Source organism: Silurus meridionalis, chromosome 2, assembly GCF_014805685.1.
Source record: "Silurus meridionalis isolate SWU-2019-XX chromosome 2, ASM1480568v1, whole genome shotgun sequence".
In the NCBI taxonomy this organism is placed as follows: domain Eukaryota; kingdom Metazoa; phylum Chordata; class Actinopteri; order Siluriformes; family Siluridae; genus Silurus; species Silurus meridionalis.
The window spans coordinates 7716132-7736917 of NC_060885.1; the positions used below are offsets into that span (position 1 = coordinate 7716132).

Consider the following 20786-nt stretch of genomic DNA (forward strand, 5'->3'; position numbering starts at 1 on the left):
GCATGACACGCTATGGAAAAAAAAGAAAAAAGACCGAGGTCAATGCAGCCATAAATCAGAAATCACAAAGAAAAAAGGGACTGTTGGTGAATGTATCATGGTGCAGTCTCTCAGGTCAGTAAAAAAAAAAAAAAGACAGTCGTGGCTTTGATGAAGTTGATAAAAAGAGAGGTCCTTGCTTGGTAAACATCCAGATCTCTTCTCGAAACTTACAATTACTACCACTGAGGTTCCTTTTGGATCCAGTGTCATAACATTGTCTATGCAAGTGAGACAAAGTGTGGCCTGTGGTTTGCACCAGTTTTCTGGCCAGTGTTTTTATATATATATATATATATATATATATATATATATATATATATATATATATATATATATATATATATACTGAAATTCAGTACAGTAGGACCGATCCCTTCCGCGGCTTTTCACGTTGTCACTTTGCACCTCAGTATGATGTACCGTACCTTATTAAGTGTCTTACGGTGACGCCAGGACTCAGAAGTGTTATTCTGATGGAAAGTTGGCCGAAATATCTCAAGTCCTACAGCGTCCTGGAACTTCACGCAAGCCTGTAGTCTATGACGGATGAGGTGCTGAGTGTGGCTTTTATCGCCCTCAGGACCGAGGAGGCTTGCTGAAGTGCTGGACGAGTGCTAGAAGGAAATTCGCAATCCCGGTGGTTTGCTCGGCTTCCTGATTAAACGTCTTTTCGAAACTTCTTCACAAACGAGCGGGGGCTGGTCCCCTCGAGGGTCCACAGCTCACTATCATTAAGGGATAAGTGGAGGATCTCGGCATAAGTTTGCAATAAATAAGTCCCACTTGTTTACGCTAATACACCGAGAATTAGACGTGTAAGGGAAACGGGCCACCCAGTGCTGCATGCTAATGCCAAATGAGAAGCAGTGCGTTTGCCTTTCTGTCACATTAGCCCGAGACGGCTTGGAGACACTTTACAGGCGTATCTTTTGGCACTCTGGTTTAAGAAGACTTCCTCGCTCTAAAAAATAATGGTATCAGGTATTCCCATTTACCCTCCCCAGTGACTCATAAATCATAAAACCATCAGTTAAAACTCGGAAATCGCTGAGTGTTTTGGTTAAATAAACCCCCAGTGGGAATTTTTTTAGAAACTTACGTGGGTGGGCATGTTTTTTTGGCAAAAACAGAGGTACTGGGCATGGGCATGGCATGCTTCACTCCTGTGCTGTGAATGCAGCTTGGATATTGATTCAGACTCAACCCTGTATCAACACAAGACCTGTTTTTTATCAACCAGGGCTCAGTTTTCTTTTTTTTTAAACCAGTCCCCTTATTTAATTTGACGCGGTGGTTCCGTTAACGAGACGGGGGGACCAGATTGTTTGGATCTGGCTTGTAAAGAAAGGAAACAGGTCTCTGCTGCCCCCTCTGGGGTTAAGTGGCTGTTTAGTGATGCTAACGAGCTGAGAGAGTGAACTAAAGCAGCCTGAGGTGTGACGGCTCGTTAGCGCTAGATAGGCTAATCACACCTCTGTCGCTCCTGCGAGTCTGCGAGACGCCATGACCGCTGCCACCTGGCTTCAAGCACCTTATAGCCTTTTATGATATCCAGAGCTCTAGGGACTGTGTGTCCAATTATCTACGCTCATTAAAACCCGTTCACTTCCTTCCTTGGTGTTAGCCCAGCGCTCTTCCTTCGTTCCTTATTTCTTATAGGCTGCCCGTGTCCGCTTATGTAAATCGTGTTAAATGAGTGACAGGCTGGCGTTCTAAAGTGGCCCTTCAGGGGTTAGTGCACACATGTTTTGTGGTGAAGAGATTAACCTTAAACTTGGGGCTTCAAACAGCGAGAGAAAGTGCAGGCAAGCCTCTCGCGATCTGGTCCCCGTTGCCTTTGAGGCTGAAGAGTGTTTGTTTGCTCAGCGACATCGTTTATTTTACTCCAGGAAACCCTCTCAGCTCACTAACTCCATTCATGGTGTCGGGTGTCCATTCTGATTCCTCAAGGTCAGATCCAGAGAGGCCCAGAGACCTGAGAGTTCACAAATCTCACGTGTGAAACAGCAAAACGCTCACAATGACATGTGACGCTTCCAAAACTAAAGCTCGTGTTTACGCTTTGAAAAAAAAAAAAGATCCGAATTAAATTCGATTTATTTACTAATTTTCCTTGGGGTGGAATTACTGTGAGTTTGTAGTCAGATTCGCTTAGAAATGACGATTTAGTCTGCACTGAAAGACAACTCGAATCTGTAAAGCCACAAGATTAGTGGTTGACTCTTTTTTTGTTTATTCTACCAGGAGTAATTTAACTATTTTGTGTGACTTCTTCTGGTCGTCTTTCTTTGTATATTGTATCTTTCTGATATGTTTGTTTCGTTTGTACCAAGAACAGTGTGACCTTTAACAATGTTATGATTTGTCATGTACTGATAAGTAACGCAGCAGTCTGATAGTTATCACGGAGCTCTATATACGCAGTCATTAAACTCTGGATACCTTTCATACACGTCCTGGTGTCGGTGTGACGATATTCCCGATATAAACTGATATAAACAACGGCGGTGTGATGTTTATCTACTCACCTTTCCTATCAGTTCTATAGTAATTGCTAATGAAATATGCCTTAAGATAATAAACGAATAATAACGTAGCCTTCTAGTGTCAGAAGGAATCGAAGTCTTTCAAAGACCGACTGTAAATAAGGGTCACAGATCAAACAGGTATCTGATTTTAAATCTCAGCTTATTATTGAGTTATTTACCTTAAGGCACATTATTCAGTAAGTACAGTGAAGCTAATTGCAAATAGGTATGAGTTAAAAAGTGGGTGCAATGATGCTGAGTCATATGTTCAGGAAAGCATGAGGTGGAATGTGGGGCTTTTCTGATTTCTAACAGCTGCTTGACAATGCTGAAAAGCCGCTCGACTAAATCCATACCCATAAAAAATATAGTATAATATATAATACATAAGTAGAATATTAATACTTATGATATATATGTATAATATTTTATCTATACAAATAAAAATTCGAGTTAAATGCTACAAGTGTTTTATTCCTCCACTTGCTTCCTTACATTTTTTTTTTATGTATTAGACCATAACTTTTCTCAGCATGCTTCTTCAAACATAAAATATTATGGCTTTGTTTATTGTGGAAGGTCCACAAAACATGCTAGTTCCTCTTATTATTAACAATCTTCAAACAGTCTTTCTCTCGTCATACTCTCCTTTTTTCTTTGTTTCGAAGTTAATATAAAAATAATCTAGCATGTCATGTGACCAAGAAACTTCAAAGTACTCTCTGGTTAAAAATATTTACAGCGGACTTTCGTAAATCTCTTAAACTGGAGACTTCTTAAAAAATGCTTCCCTTTTCAGATTCACATATTAAGAATGACACCCAAAAAAAAACTGTTTAGGGTAAAGTTCTTCCATAGACGACTGTATGTTACCATAGAAAATAATATTGTATTAATAAAAGCTGTGCATTAATATAAACCAGCTATCAGAGTTGCTATAAAATAAAAACTAGCTTTAGATCTGATTTGCTTTGGTATTGTGGATTAGGTTTTTACACTGATGCTGAATGACAGATGTAAACAGTCACGGCCATGACCATGCACAGAACAATTTATAGTTAAGAAAACAGAAACACGAGATGCCAATATCCATCTCAGAGAGACAGAGTGTGTAGCCACATTATGGTTTTGTCTCAGACTCGGTGTGTATTGGACAACGAGCGCTCAGCTGGACTCTCTTACTCTCAAACTTGTAGCGGGTTATGTTTATGCGGCAGTTTGTTTGGAGTTGTTTTGCGGACGTTATGGGTTTCATTCGGTGAAATTTTGATTTTCTTTAAGGCCGGTCGATTTCACATGAACACAGTGGTTCATATGAGCGCAATTTGCAGCAAGTTAAGACATGTTAGTTGCTCGCGGGCCATGGGTTACAATTCATTACTGTCTCTTTGCATGGAAATCATTTTCCCATTGTATGTCCTCGCAGATGTTTGCGGCAGAAAAACAAAAAAAAATGTTTCACAATAAACGATTAGGAGGGTTTTTAATATCCAGTGCATGTGCCATTTTTTTGGAGCTAGGGCTGTATAAAGATTATGTGTGGCTTATTTTAAGAAAGAAAGAAGCATTATTTTCTATCTATCTATCTATCTATCTATCTATCTATCTATCTATCTATCTATCTATCTATCTATCTATCTATCTATCTATCTATCTATCTATCTATCGTCTGTCGTCTGTCTGTCTGTCTGTCTGCTTATTAATATATCTATGTATCTGACGGTCTGTCTGTCCATCCATCCATCCATCCATCCATCCATCCATCCATCCATCCATCTATCTATCTATCTATCTATCTATCTATCTATCTATCTATCTATCTATCTATCTATCTATCTATCTATCTATCTATCGTCTGTCTGTCTGTCTGTCTGTCTGCTTATTTATATATCTATGTATCTGTCTGTCTGTCTGTCTGTCTGTCTGTCGGCCTGTCTGTCTGTCTGTCTGTCTGTCTGTCTGTCTGTCTGTCTGTCTTTTTGTCTTTCTGTCTGTCTACTTATTTATATATCTATGTATCTGTCTGCCTGTCTGCCTGTCTGTCTGTCTGTCTGTCTGTCTGTCTGTCTGTCTGTCTGTCTGTCTATAGAGTGTGAATGGATCTTCATATAAACTCATGTGAATCTGCATGGAACGCAAGAAACAATTTACGCCCGCTAATAAATACCTGTGCATTAGAAGCGGTAGAATCGTGCATTAGGAAATCTAATGTCACTTTAAGGCACCCGAATTCAAAAACCCAAAATACGAAAATCTAAAATTACATTTCAAACACATCGAGCTGTTTCGAATCTGCATTAGCTTTAGGGATCGTTTCTCAAATGTCGCAGAGGGAACGAAATCCAGTTTCTAGGCCGTGTCGCTCCTCTGGGCGGAGAATTCAATACCGAAATTTTGATTTCTTGGCAGATGCCTTCGTGATTGGCTTAGGACAAAATGAAAGGCAGAACCCAGGGCATGTAGGACTTAATCGCCATGCGGGGCTTTAAAGTTCAATCTGTGTGATTTATAAACATATTGAAATGTTTAAATGAAATGAAATAAATATTGGGCAGGATTTTAGAGGAATGACAGAATGAGATATGAGATTAGATTAGAGTTCCAAATGGGTCCTTATACACACACACACACACACACACACACACACACACACACACACACACACACACACTTGAGCACAAACTTGTATTGACCTTTTAGCTCGTTTATTCTTTTGCCTTGATCATCTCGCTACAGCAAACGCATCAATCCTGGTTATATGAGCTCTGCTGTAATAGTGCAACATCAGCTGCGTGTTAACCATCATGCCTCCTACATGCATCGCTAAATATCATGTAACGTCCACTTCCAACATCCCTAAGAAAAGTTCTCTTTAACCCTGGTTATGCGTTCTCACGAACTGCCGCCTGCTTTGATTAAAGGCAAACTTTTTATTTTTTTTATTTATTTTTTAAGATTTCTCAAGTTGGACTACTAACATTTCTAAAACAAAACACCGCACCTGTTTTAAATATAAATACCACCCACGCCCTGTTGAAACCGCTTACCTGTTTCTGCCTTTTTTATCCTGAACATTTAACCATCCCAATACGCCGAGCATCAGAGAGCCGGCGTTCTAGATTTGACTCAGGTGAAAATATTTATTTTAGAACGTCTGCTTAGAATTAGAAGTGCTTTTCTTCATGTTACGCCAAAACGTCTGGAAGTTCGGTTTTTGGCGTTTCTAAGAGAAACCGCACCCGGGTATGAAATTTCACACCATTTCGACTCACTAGTCAATCCCTGCTCTGTGAAATGCTAATATCGTGAATCGGTTCTATAGGTTCTGCATAATCACATAGACCAGCTGTGAATTCTCTCTGAAACACTGTGTGAGTCGAACTGATTAAAATCAAAGGCAAACATTCCATTAGTGGCACACGGTCAAGAAGGAACGAACTGTTTACTATTTTCAAATATAAAAAAAAGGTGTATAAAATTGTGTGTTCCCAAAACGTTCCTTCCGTTTAAATCTTTAATGATGAGAGTATTTCAATCTGATGTGTGGTCTCTTTGTCTGCAGCTGTACAGCAGTGAGAAGCAGTGCAGCAGTGATAAGGACTGTGCGGTCAGTAATTACTGTCACAGCTCTCAGCACGGCCCGTCGCGATGCGTCACCTGCCGCCGGAGGAAGAAGCGATGCCACAGAGATGCCATGTGCTGCCCCGGGAACCGCTGCAGCAACTGTACGTGTTATAGAGCACTTCGTCCTGCTCCACTTTCTTTTGCATGCTGTCTATTACTGAATTGTAGGTCCTCCGAGTGTTGACAGTTGTAAGTGCACACAGTGTGTTCGTAGGTGACTCTGAATTCACATGTGACAAGTCAAGTCATGTTGCTTGTTGTGTCTTGCTAACGTTGCTGTGTGTGGGCGTGGCCTGTCCGGTGTTGTTTTTCTGGCCCAAATCAGAAACTGTAGTGTTTATTGATAGATAGATAGATAGATAGATAGATAGATAGATAGATAGATAGATAGATAGATAGATAGATAGATAGATAGATAGAGCCCCCCAACCCCCCCAGTCCTCCTCACCTTACCTACATCAGTACCTACCTTCACTATCACCATTCTGGCTGAATGAAATCTCATAAATCTTCACATAATCTAGTGGAACATCTTGCCAGAAGAGTGAAGGTTATTATAACAGCAAATAGCGACAAAATGTGGAATGGGATTATCAAAAAAGAAGCACACAATCATATTTTCAGGTGTCCCAAACTTGTGTTCATGTAGTGCATATGACAGAACGACAGTTTAGTTTTATATAAGTTTAAAATCTTGAATACAGACAAATGTATGTTGAATTTCCTATTACAAGATTTTAATAAACCAATACAATGAAAATATGAGATCATTAGGATTTTTAAGATGATTTCTAGAAAGTTTGACCCATGCCCAGAATGTCACCATGTTTAAAAAATGGATGATTATAAAGGATAATGGTAATAATTTTAGATTTGGTTTATGTTTATTTTCTGAGAAATAAGGTTCAAAATGTTTTTGTGGAGTAAAGTTGAATGTGTGGTACTGAATATATGTGTTAAACATTCCTCGAAAGTTTCTTTCACACACACACACACACACACACACACACACACACACACACACACACACACACACACACACACACCGTAGTAGATCCGTGGAAACATTTTGAGGCTATTGAATTTGAATAATATGAGGTTAGGAGGTGGTAAAGCAGTACCATTTGCACTGCATGTCGTCCAATCAACATGGCTTTAGATGTTCTCAACATTCTTATCATCAACTTATGAAATAAGATTTTTTTTCGTTATAATAATACATGCATTTTTTATATGCAGCAGCGAAAGAATCTAGTTTACTGTTACAAAGATTGGTCTAATTTATTATTAAACTCCTTCATGATCCGTGGTGATGATAATGATGATGATGGTGATTATCATCAATTACTGTACAATTTGTATTTATACGAACCACGTTTTTCTTTTTCTCCTCCCGTGTTTAGTTATCTGCGTCGCGTTCCCCGAGAACCTCATGACTCATCACATCTCACCGAAGGAGCAAAAAAAGCTAAGCAAAGACAAAGGCTGGAAAAAGAATGGGAAAGTCCAGACCAAGGTCTCCCTCAAAGGTTGGAAAATTTACCTAATTATTATTATATTTTTATGTCTGTGGAGTTTAAAAACAGGTTTGGAGAGTTCTGCATATTTCTGTGTAGTTAGCACTTGCTGACCTTGTGTCATTGATTGTGTTTGTGGAGAGGGAGCGCCAGACTGTGAATACAAAAGAATAATTGTGTGCCGTTCGTAAAAGTATTAAAAAAAGTGTTAACAAATACGCTACTGATATTAAAATAACCTCAATGCTTACTATTAAGCTAATAAATACTGCTCTATTTATTATTAGTTCCTGCTAAATAGCTTTCTTGCAGAAGACCAGCTTCTATAGCTGGCTTTTTCTTTAGCATTATTTATGTAAATTCATGTATTTAGGATAAATATTTTTATTTCATGGGATGTGTTTTTAAAATGTATGGTCAAGCCAACAGCACATAACGTGATGTTCCACAGCATGGTTTTATTCTGGCCCTGGTGGATTGCGTGTTTAATCGCTAGGTCTAAATATTGTGCAAAAATCTCACGATTTCGTAATAAAAATAAATAAATATATTTTCTATGCTAATTATTTGGCTGAAAAATTCATCTACATCACCTGCCACACAGCCCAGATGAAGCCATTAACAAATCAGGAAGTCGTTCGCTGCGTCCCTACGAGGCGCCGTATCTTTTTATTTACATACAGACGTTCTAAGGCAATTTCAAATTAAGTGTAACAACCAGAGCTCTGGATGTGTTTAAACTCCTGTAGAAGGAAGCCAAAACAATGTAATGGTCTCGTTTCCCTCCGTTCCCTCTGGACAATTTGGATCTGCAGTTACTTCCTCAGCTGAATTGCTTGATTGCTTACAGTGGGGTTATTACGGCAAACACACCGATTTGCTACGGGGCCGTACGATACCTGCAGGCTCCGCAAATACGGTAATTTCGTTTGGATAATGCAATAAGCCCATGCGATCGTGGTGTGCCATGTAATCCATGTGTTGAACTTTATTACCCATGGAATATGCAGTGTCTGTTCCCTGAAGTTCGAACCATGTAAATGTTCCCTCTGAGGTTCGGCATGGGCTCTTAAGATACAATTATGCAAGCTTTACGATCCAACCTTTCTTGAGTTTTCAGCTTGTACCAATTTTCCACCACCTCTGACTACTCGTACCACTAGAAAATCAGAATCTTCCCACACAGGTTCTGCTTTGAGTTTTTCCAATCTAAAGAACCCACATGTTAAAACCTTCCTAATAATTTAGAAAGGTTCATTCAGTGCTATATGTTTTATATCTACACACTTAGTGGGGAAATTGCTCCTCAAATGTTCTTTGGATAGAAAGTTCTAGCTTTTTTAGTTGGTTCTACTCCAAGACCTGAATAACACAAAAGAAACCCTGAAAATTCTACATTAAACTACATAAACTATCCACAAATCCCCCAAAGCACCAGTAAGTAAAGGCATTACAAAAAAAGTCATATCATTAGGTTGTCTTGCAAGCTTAGAAAAAGCGTTTCACCTAGTTCCCTGAGGGATTCTGAGTTGAGTTTCAGGTACTGTAGGACCCTACACCAGAGGGTTGTGGAGACATTTGCACTCTTTAGGAAGTTGAAACCATTGAATCATCCAAAATAACCACCAATTTCTTTACCATTTCATTAATTAAGGTAGCATTAATGCCTAAGATCAAGAGGAAACTTTTTAGAACCATTATCCATCCAAAGAACCATTGAAGAACCGCTGTTTCTCAAGAGTGCAAGCAAAGTACAGAAACAAAACACATGAAATTAGTTTATATTCTTGTAAAGGTGTTTGAAGAACTTGTGTTGTAACAAATACTCATTGCCTTCACTATGTCTATACTTGAAATTGGTTTTAAAGGACTGATGGGTTTTATTTAAACTTGACGCTCTGTAGTAAAGCTAAAATTATCATATTTAATTAGATTATCGTTTTTATAGACAAAAAGGTTTCATCTAGAACAGTAAACACTCTGTGTCTTGATTAGAAATGTGCGGTTAGTAGTTACTGTCTTTATTATAACAGTGGGTTGTTGGTTTCGGTCCCATAGAAAGATCACTCATTTTCGAAAGTATTCTGAAGGAGCATAGGACATTAAATGTACAAAATATCTTCCAGTAAGTTACTTTTGGTTTTCTATTTCTACTATAATGGAAAAATAGAAGGTTTCAATCTATTAAGGAACCATGTAAGAACAATCATAAGTTAGTTAGATTTCCCAGACTCTTCCATTTCGGGAAGAAACTTCCATTTAGAAGCTTGAGGGATACTTTGAGTTGTAAAGGTTTTATGTACCACTGCATGGGGTTGATGGTCAATCGGCTGCTCTTTAAAACAAACAAAAAAAAGATCCATTAACCACCTGAAGAACCTCCAAGAGACCCCAAAGGTGCTTTTTCATTTAAACAAGCGGGTCAATTCATGTAGAATTCATTTTATCTAGAAAAATTATAGATTTGGCAAAATAAACCACTTTCAAGCCAAAAACATAAAAAATAATTAATTTTCTATGTTCTAATTCGTTCTATGTAGGTCATGAGGGCGACTCTTGCCTGCGTTCTTCCGACTGTTCAGAAGGTTACTGCTGTGCCCGCCACTTCTGGACCAAGATCTGCAAGCCGGTTCTGCGCCAAGGCGAAGTGTGCACCAAACAACGCAAGAAAGGCTCGCACAACTTGGAGATCTTTCAGCGCTGTGACTGTGCCAAAGGCCTGGTGTGCAAAGTGTGGAAAGACGCCACGTCCTACTCCAAGTCCAGACTGCATGTGTGCCAGCGGACCTGAGAGGACAGAGGGAGCGGTGGCGAACGAGGGAACTGCACCGGAAGGCCCTTCGTTCCCTCCAGAGAGCGAGGTGAAGAGGACTTCCTCTTCCCAGGACTCAGAAATATGTGAAGGGGAAATCATGGATAAACGAGTGGAGGTTACGTGAGACAGAGATTCATCTGGGCCAGTGTGTGTGATTCTGTATGTGTGTTTGTGTGTATGTACATGTAATGTGTTTGTGTGCACATGTGTTTTTGTACTGGATGATTGAGGTTCACTAGCGAAGATCGAGGTTCATGATCAGATCCAGCTTTGGGTTCTTTTTTATACCAAGCGTCTTTTCATGACTTTTTTTTTTTTTCGTTTCTTTTTTTTTGCTGAACATGCTTTGAAGAGATTTATTTGAAAGCCATAGCCTTAACAACAGGTAATGAGATAATGAAATAATGTTGCTGTCCGTAGAAAGTTAGGCTCGACAGCAAAAAAAAAAAAAAAAAAAGACTGAGTTTTCCAGCACGGAGACGCACATAGATTTTATCCACATTCTGCCAGGCTTCAGGGGAATCTATCAGAAATAACCACTATATGCCATCGATTCTGTGCAAAACATAATAGTTCTGTAATACACTCAAGTATATAACCACATGTTCATGTTTGTTAGGTCTACCACATCTCATTTCAAGCTTATTACTTTTTATAAGCACTCGTTTTTTTTATATTGTCAAAAAACTAACAAAAAAATGTGCGAACAGTCGCTTAGTCTTGTCATTTCTCGCATTTTTGCAGAAGGGTACCGTACCATGCTTCAGTGCTGTTTTACTGGTTTAGGGCTGTATTCAGTGTTGGGGAGTCCACAAATTCCATCGATATTTATTCAAATGAAATTTGTACACTTATACCTTCTTTTCGGTCGCCACAGCGGATCATCCGTCTCCATACCCCCCTGTCCTCTACACCTGCCTCTTTCAACCCAACTACCTTCATGTCTTCCCTCACCACATCCATAAACCTCCTCTTTGGCCTTCCTTTTTTCCTCCTTCCTGGTGGCTCCATCCTCAGCATTCTCCTACTGATATACCCATGTCCCTCTTCTGCACATGTCCAAACCATCTCAATCGGGCTTCTCTCACTTTGTCCCCAAAACGTCCTACATGTGCTGTCCCTCTAATAATTCGTCATTTCGTCCATCGTCCATCATCACGTCCATCCTCGTCACTCCCAGACGTCACTCCCAAAAATTCAATTACATAAATAAATAAGAACAAAGTGAATCTTTACAAAATCTCCCAGACATCATTAAATATTTAAATTTAATTTTAATATTTTATTTAATATTTAAATATTACATTTGTGTCAAACATGGATCATGGAAAGTTAAACTTAAATATGTCACAGGGGCGGATGGATTTATTCATGCACATTAAACATATTTATTACAAGTTTCTTTGTTTTTACATTTTTATTAACAGCATTATATCAGCTGTATATTAACTTATAGGGAGAAAACTGATAGTTCTATGTGAAATTAGACATTGAGCACCCCCGTATTACCAAAAATGGCATGATCCTTGATTTATAACACCTCTGCTAAGATTCGACTGTGAGATTGGTAGTCGACTCAGACTCAGACATTTTTGGTTAATTCGATGTGCTCTACTGTACAGGAAATATGCTCATTGTTTGGAGGATAAGTTCATGGTTTACTCAAGTTTTAATGAAAAATATAGACTTTTTATTGACTTTAAAGGGATAAAACTATAACTGAAAATTTTCTGTCATTAGCAATTGCCTCATAATAAAAGTAATTTTTTGTTAGTATTTACAGCACAAAGCACACATTCCAGCATGACATTCTGAAGCTACATCAAAATGTCAGAAAATCGTGCTGATAGAATACACAATGCTCCTGGTGGATCTTTTATCGTGCACGAAAATTAGTTCAAAATATTTTTTTATTATTGTTTTTTTTTACGCGGTTCTTAATTGTTTTTGAAGTTCGAAATCTTGTCCTGAATGACCAATTTTTTGGATTAGATTTTCACCGCATGTGCTTAACTCAACTCTGAATACAGCCATTAGTGAACAGTGGCATGGGTTACAGTTTACATGTTCTCAAAGTCCGTGAGTATGGTTTTAACTAAAGTGCAAATTGAGCATATGGCCCACTGCAGGGGAAAGTGCTCTGCGAAATAAAGCATAATTCTCTGAAAAACCTTTTTTTGTTGTTAAATAATAGCTAAAATAAGCATCAAAAATCCATGAATTAGGCGCCGCTGTTTGTTTTACAGATGTTGCCTATTTGTACGAGGCAGGATCCTATGAGCTTAGTCTGTTTTCACTCGGGCAAATATCCGTTGCCATGAAAAGAGCACGAACGCTCGAAACATCGATTCATGACAACACCTTTCAAATATGGATCCAGAACATACAAGCGAGTGCAGGCTCGGGTTCAGATTACAGATCTTAGACTTAAAATGGCGGATGTACTGTATACAATGCAGAACATGAACATGAACTGTCTTTATTATTCATACTTCATCAGTGCTTTTCAGTTTTGTGTAGGAAAGATTCAAATTGGAAAAAAGACTTGTTTACAGCTTGAGACGTTTCATTTGAGAAGAATCTGTAGATTCACAGGAGTGCCTTATGATTGTGAATTTTAGGTTAAAATAAATGTAGCCTATAATATTCGATATCATTACAAATGGTCTATTTTGTGACGTTTTTTAATTGTATTTTCCTATCAGTTAATAAAGAAGTAATAAGCTCTTATTGTAAATAGCAAGAAAAAAAAACGAAAATGAAATGTATTTAAAAGCAATTGTATATCGTGTACATATGATGATGGGAAGTACAGAGGCTGAACGTGTGTTAGGTATGGAGCCTTGATGAAAAGCAGCCGTTGTGGAATTGAAAGCAAGGTCCTTTTGTAGGCGACTTTGCCTACGTTCAAGCCACATATAAACCTATTTTTTACATCTTCACGTTTGTGCTACACAGTCGAATTTAAGATATATTAAAAGATCTCCATAGAGAATTATCACTATTAAATTATTTTTTAGAACGCTTTGAAATGTTTTGTTTTTAAAATGCTTTCGAATGAGTCATTGTAAATTTATTTTCTACTTTCTGAAGAAAAAAAAAAAAAAAGATTACATTGAAACTTGGTGCCCTTTTGCTTCCATTTCTTCCAGTGTACGTTTATGTTTGAATGATTAAAGAATGTATTTTGTATTACAAAACCTGGCTCTTGAATTATCTTGAAATAAGCTGATTGACACCGACAATTTTTCCCCTAATAATAAATAGCAACATTACTGCTACTACTACTACTAATAGTAATAATAATATTGTCATAGCTAGTAATAAAAAAAATAAAAAAATAAATTTAAATTTGAAATTTCATAAACATTTGTTTAGTTTATTTAGCTTGACAACAACGTTTTCATTTTTTATATTTAAATATTTATTGATGTCAAAGCTAGACATATATACAGCTCATAATATATAAATAAAATGTGTGTAGATATATTTATATATATATTATGTGCTCTCTCTCTCTCTCTCTCTCTCTCTCTCTCTCTATATATATATATATATATATTATTATTATTTTTCTAGCTTTAACATAAGCATAAATAATATATATATATATATATAAAGTCTGGTTGCAAAAATGCATATATTATTATTATTATGATTATTATGATTATTATGATTATTATTATTATTATTATTATTATTATTAATATTATGCTGAAGTGGTAGCTCAGTGGTGCAGATGTTGATCGGAAGGCCATGAATTTAAATCCCAGCACCACCAATCAGCCACTGCTGTCCCTGTGCAGGTCCCTTAACCCTAAACTGCTCAATTGTATAAATGAATACTTGTAAGTTACTGTGAATAAGATCATCTGTAAAATACCATAAATGTAAATGCATTATCATTAAAAGAAAATAATCTGAATAAATAGTAAGAGGCTTTATAATCTAACCTGCAAATGAATTTATTTTTACAAAATAAATCTGCCAAGTATGAAAATCACTACAGGAGTTTCACCACCTTCATAACGAGATGTAAATTATAGTCATATATCTCTTTCCGCTCATTGAAACGCTTTGAATGGCCAAATGGTCCAGGTTACAATGCATTCACTGTAAGTGATCTTTATTCAATGTTCTCCAAACCAACATTTATTGCTCTGTACAGTCATCTCTTGTCGAAAAATAAGTGACCTGTGTGTATTTTTTTGTTCTTTTCTTCCCCCATGGAGGAGCCAGCCGCCATTTTTCATGACTGGGTTCACATTTACAGGCCTGATACATCTATAAAACTCAGTGCAGACTGCAGACGGGGTGTTTGTGCGTCTGGCTGACTGAGCAGAAGGACAGGCAGAATGCTTATTCCAAAAGCTTTTAACATTAAAAACCACCAGCAGTGCTGGCGCTCTCTATATAATTCCCCTCTGACCAAGGAACCGGGCTTTAATTGTGTCCGCTGTAAAGCACGCCTCCCGCTGTGACTCTCAGATGGACGTTTTTTTGAAGTGCAACAAATATGTAACGTGCAACTTTTGGATTCTGTAAAATTTCAGCGCCACTTTGGAGCATCGTAAAAAAAAAAAGAAAGTATTTACTCATGGTGAAAACTAAACAAATCAATTACTTCATAAGCACATTATGAGCACTTTATGTAGGCTCCTCTGTACCACAGTGGGATTTCACTCTTACAGAAACAAGACATTTCAATTATTTGAATACATAATACATAAGTCGCTGTGTTTAGTGTTTTTCTTTCTTTCTTTCCAATAATGTGTTTTGGACTACACCAACATTACAGTGTGTGTTTTGGAGAGATTGAAGTTCTTGAAATGGATTAAGATTGAGATATACTCTGAGTTGGCAATTTATTATTTATGAGCTCATTAAACATATAAACCTGCGGTGTAGAGACATACTAAGTTAGTGGTGTTAGGAATACTGATTTGAGCTCATTCATCTACAAGGGTGTTAGTAAAGTCAGGTAGTGTAGGTGAGGTGTGGAGGTCTGGGGTGCAGTCAGTGTTCCAATTCAACTCAACAGTGTTCAGTAGGTTTGAAGTCAGAGGTCACTCAAGATCTTTCAATTCAAACTTCAAAATCTTGAAACCGCATTAATCAGAATCTGATTACTTTTCGTTTGAAAACGCAGTTCTTTCTCTCTATTTTATCCTTCCTTCCACACTGGGATGGCGTTTTCAGTCAAGAAAAAAATTGAAAACCATCTTTGAACGTGTATAAATTTGGAAACGCTGTTTTCATTTCGCAGTTTGGACTGTAACAACGGAGGCTTTCGAAAATGATTTTTAGTCATTGCCATTGTCATTTAGTCATTTTACTCATTTAGTCAAAGTAAATAAACGTCAGGACGTCTTACGTTTTGCTGATGTGCAGTACAACAACGTGAGCGTTTTCAGACGTTTCAGTGTGATCGAGCAACTTTTGGGAATCGGTTGATAAAAAAGTGTGTACATGGAGCTTTTTTAGATGGATTATTGAAGATGTAGCCTTTATTGATCACACAGAGAAATTGATGGGTTGCAGTTGCTCACAGTAAAATGAAGGTAAAAATTGAAGTAAAATAAAATATAAGAAATACAAAAAATTACGCATTCATTTATATATTAAGTGAAATTAAAAGTGTAGCAGAAGTGAACCAGATGTTACAAACAAATGAAATATGACTACAATGCTAGTTATCCAATGCTGGGGAGGTGGTAGCTTGGTGATTAAATCATTAGGCTTTGGATCCAATGGTCATGAGTTCAAATCACAGTCAAATCACAGTCAAATCAGTCTGCAACTTCTGGGCCCCTGAGCAAGGCCCTTACCCCCATAGCTGCTCAGTTGTATGAATAAGATAAATGTAAGTCAGTTTGGATATGGGTGTCTGATAAATGCCATAAATGCAGTCATCCAAGTTATTGTACATGTATCAATTATTATTATTTCACATAATTGCCCAAAATATTAACAATATATAAGTGTGGCATCAGAAATCTATAACTATAAGTGCATCTATACTGCTTATAAAACATCTTCATGGAGTTTGCTTTGTACACATGGGCCCTGTCATGCTGGAACACGTTTGGGTCTCCTAGTTCAAGTGAAGGGAAAAGTTAATGCTAGTACATTCAAAAATGTCCTATACAATTGAGTGCTTCTAACTGCTTAACAATCTTTATATACCCTCTTCCTGTCATCTCTCTCTCTCTCTCTCTCTCTCTCTCTCTCTCTCTCTCTCTCTCTCTCTCTCTCTCTCTCAAACATGCTCCTGAGGTTCCAGTGACCAGTGTTCCTGTCCTTTCTTCTCTTCGGATCTGCCTGGTTCATCCAAACCTTCTACCTCTGGATGGAGTCCTTCTCAATGGAGACCACTCTGATGTTCTGCACCTACAGCCTAAAGATCCACAAAGCTGCTGAACAACTCAAGAACGCTAATATTACACTTCCCTTTTAAATCTGGTTCCTCTCACAGTTTGTTCCTTATACCATCTCAGGCAGTTTTTCTTTGCCATAGTCGCCACTGGCTCACTCATCAGGGATAAACAATTTTGAGGAACTAACTTACAGCCAATAAACAAATACTGTATATACTTTGTGGCTCAAGCATACTGCACTGATCTTTTACAGTTCACACACAGACTAAGCACAGACTCCTACATCATCCCACACCAGTATATCTTTATTAAAGCGACAGTCAGAAGACGATGGGGATCTGGAGCCGGCTTGTTTCTTGCTTTGTTCCAGCTGTGTATAGCGCGAGACTAATCGCCCCATGATGAGCGGCAATGTCTCAATTCTCATTTCCTTCAATCAAACAACAGCAAATAATCGCTCAGGAAACTGTGTCAAATCAAGTGCAATGAAAACCTGTTGGGATATTCCGCTCACTTCAAAGTTGAACACACACATGGAGCAGGAGGCAGACAAAACAACCGCTCTGACCATTTTCCATTGCTTTCTTCTACAAAAAGAAAAAAAGAGCAACATGTTCCTCCCAGCGCTCATTCCCCAACTTCAACATCATTTCATATTTATATCAGCTTACACAACAGAAAAGGAACAAATTTCATTTGGCTCGGACAAATGAGGCAACATACTGTCTGATTTAAAAAAGACTTAGGAATGTATTGATGGTTATTAGCTATTACGGAACATCTGGAATGCACATTCGAGCATTTGAGGGTGAACTCTAGGATTTCCTACTACGTAAAAGTGTTTATAGCATAAAGAAAATTAATATACAAAGTTTATTAGTTCAAAATGATTGAAAACTGTTGTACAAGATTCTGACTTACAGTAATATATATACTGACTCATATATGATATAGACAAACGTTTTGGAACACCAGACTTTTTCAACCATATGAGGTTCAATTCAATGCAATTTTATTTGTATAGCACTTTTGATTTTGGAGTATAGTTGTGGAAATGTCAGCCAAAAGGGCAATATTAAATCAGGTAATGATGTAGGGTGTGGAGGCCTGGGGTGAAGTCATCATTCCAATTGATCCCAAAGATGTTCAATAGAGAAAAAGCCAGATATTGGGTCTGGGTTTGGGTCTATTAGTGCAAATGCAGGGAAAATGTAATGCTATCCAAAGACATCATATACAATTGTGTGCCTCCAATGTTTTGGTAACAGCGAAAAACTACAAATAGCTGGAAAAATGTTGTTTATATAATGTAGTTAACACATTCATGAGCACTGTAGTAATTGCTTTGATATGCGTTCACATCATGTTATAACAACCAAAAGCATTAATGGTTATAAACTCAACTCTGGTAATAAATTAAATTCATTCATCTGGCAGACACATGCACTTTATAAATAAATGTACTGAAAAGTACTGGACTGATGCTTCATAACAGGTTTCATGCAAATAGACCACCAGCGCTTCAGGAAAGGAGCATTCAATTCTGACGAATAAACAGTGACTACATTTTAATAAGGTAGGATGACTTTACAGCAGATTTCTCACAGCTATGTGAATGTGTCTGTTGTAAAGAAACATTAATAACTTTCAAGATGGGGTTTTAATATTGTTTTACTCTATTTCTATATTTCATGTAAAGGTAAAATACTACATGCTCACCTGGTGAATGTGGAAATTCCTACTTGGTAGAAGTTGGAGGAGAAAAGTGAGACTGGTTTAAAGTGCGATAGTAACACATATAGCCACTCTTTACAATCGCGTTGAGCAGAAAAGCAATTCAGAATGCACAAAACACAACTTGTGAATAATAAAAACACCATGTTGAAAAGAGAGGTCACTGGAGGTAACTCAAAGAGCCTCTTTTGACAAGCATGGTGAGCTGGAAAAATATCTCAGACGGTGTTAATACATAAATCTTTGATGGGCTACAACAGCACAAGCCCACATTAGGTTTCAGTCCAAGTCAGCCAAGAACAGCATTCTGAGGCTACAATGAGCACAGGTTTACCAAAACCATCCTGCTTTTATATATATACTGTATATATATATATATATATATATATATATATATATATATATATATATATATATATATATATAAACATAGCCCAGCCTAGCCTGGTTCATTTTTCATTATTAATTTCTGCGGATGGTAAGGTCAGAATTTGGCTTCGGCTGCATAAGTCTTTCGACACAACCAGCCTTGGGTCAAAAGTTCATCCTGGTGATGGTGGTGGTTGTGTAATGGTGTGGGGAATCCCTTTATGGGAACAAGTTAGCCATCTTATAACTATTATAGCTATTTCCAGTGTGGTAATGCATGCTGTAAAGTGATTTAAACTGGTTCTATCCACATTGAATCCGAATGGGTTTAACTGCCAAGTGTGCTCATACACATAATAAATTTGTCTTGACGACAAAAACATTTTGGCACAGTATGTAAATTCAAGAGAAAAAAAATGAATAAAAAAGAGCACATTTATACAGCCAGGGTGAGGTGTAAAACATTACAATGGGTTTTACTTTACACTTAAACATTGCCTCCCGAGTACAAGCTGTGAATCCAACAGATTCTTAGGAGATTCACATGGGATGTAATAGATTAAGAGGGGATTCACAGCATGAATGTGAACGTCTGACAGCAATTATGTGATGCAATCATGGGCCGTCTCAAAGGAATGTCTCGAACACTTTATAGAATCCATGCCATGAAGCAATGGAGAGCAAGAAGCATTGGAGAGCAAGAAGCATTGGAAAGCAAGAGTCTGATGAGTATACAATTAACTATGTACCTATAAAAAAACGTTTACGGCAATGCTTGATGTGTTGTGAAGGAAAATGTGGCTAAAATATGTCATATTTGGAGTCTGTAGATTACCTACATGGATGAGTTTTGGTTTCGTTTGGTGTGCTTTTGATTTTACCATGTCACTCATTTCCCCAAAGATGCACCATCAATAATCCAACTTTATATTTATATTCATCAGAATTATATCCATCAAAATTCATTAAATGATGTAGGGTGAAGAGGGTTAAACTCAGAGATCATCCACTCCAACCTATGTAAATCATATCTTCATGGAGCTTGCTTTGCACATAGATTTTTAGAGTGTGAAAATTTGTGCTTTCAAAAACAAAAATGTCTAATGTATAGAGCTTGTAACAATGCACATTGTCACAAAGCAGGTTTACAGAAATAAAAAATTATAGACATGTATCTCTATAGCCAATGTGAGGAAGAAACCTGGAGAGGAACCAGACTCAAAAGGGGCCCGTCCACATCTGAGTGGCACCCAAATATAAATTTATTATAGTTAACATTATCGTTGAGATAATTAACTGTTAACTAATGGAGATTTTTGTGGCAACTGTAGAAAACCAGTCCAAAATCATCTTCATGGTTTCTAAAATCTCCTGCATTACTTTTCTAAACACATTTCAGGCAGTATAGACATTGGCTTAGACCTTTGCTTTGTGGGTGTGGATGTTCTGCGGCATCTTTTTGTACCAGTGATCCCTGTCCCCTTCTTTCTGGATCCGCCTGATTCATTTAGTGCCCTACTTGTGGGTGAAGTCCTCTTTGATTCGAGACCAGTCACTGCTGCTGAGGATGGTTTCACTTCAACAGTTTAAAGATCCATTAAGTTACTGTAAAGGGGTTACACTTGAAAAACTATGAAGATGGATTTGGACTGTATTTAATGTAAACAATCTGAGACCTGCGATGTTGTATGGTTTAGAGACAGTGGCATTAAGTAAAAGACAGGAGGCGGAGCTGGAGGTAGCAGAGCTGAAGATGTTTAGATTTTCGTTGGGAGTGACG

At 37.6% G+C, this 20786-nt stretch overlaps 1 protein-coding gene across 1 annotated transcript in view; it reads left to right on the forward strand.

The window, feature by feature from the left end:
• Positions 1–11510, forward strand: part of dkk2 (dickkopf WNT signaling pathway inhibitor 2) — a 14430-nt gene extending 2920 nt beyond the window's left edge. The window contains exons 2-4 of the mRNA XM_046862797.1: positions 6133–6295; positions 7598–7723; positions 10252–11510. Coding sequence (XP_046718753.1) covers positions 6133–6295; positions 7598–7723; positions 10252–10502 — 540 coding nt within the window. The 3' untranslated portion in view covers positions 10503–11510. The remainder of the gene's footprint in view (positions 1–6132; positions 6296–7597; positions 7724–10251) is intronic.
• The last annotated feature ends 9276 nt before the right edge of the window (positions 11511–20786 follow it).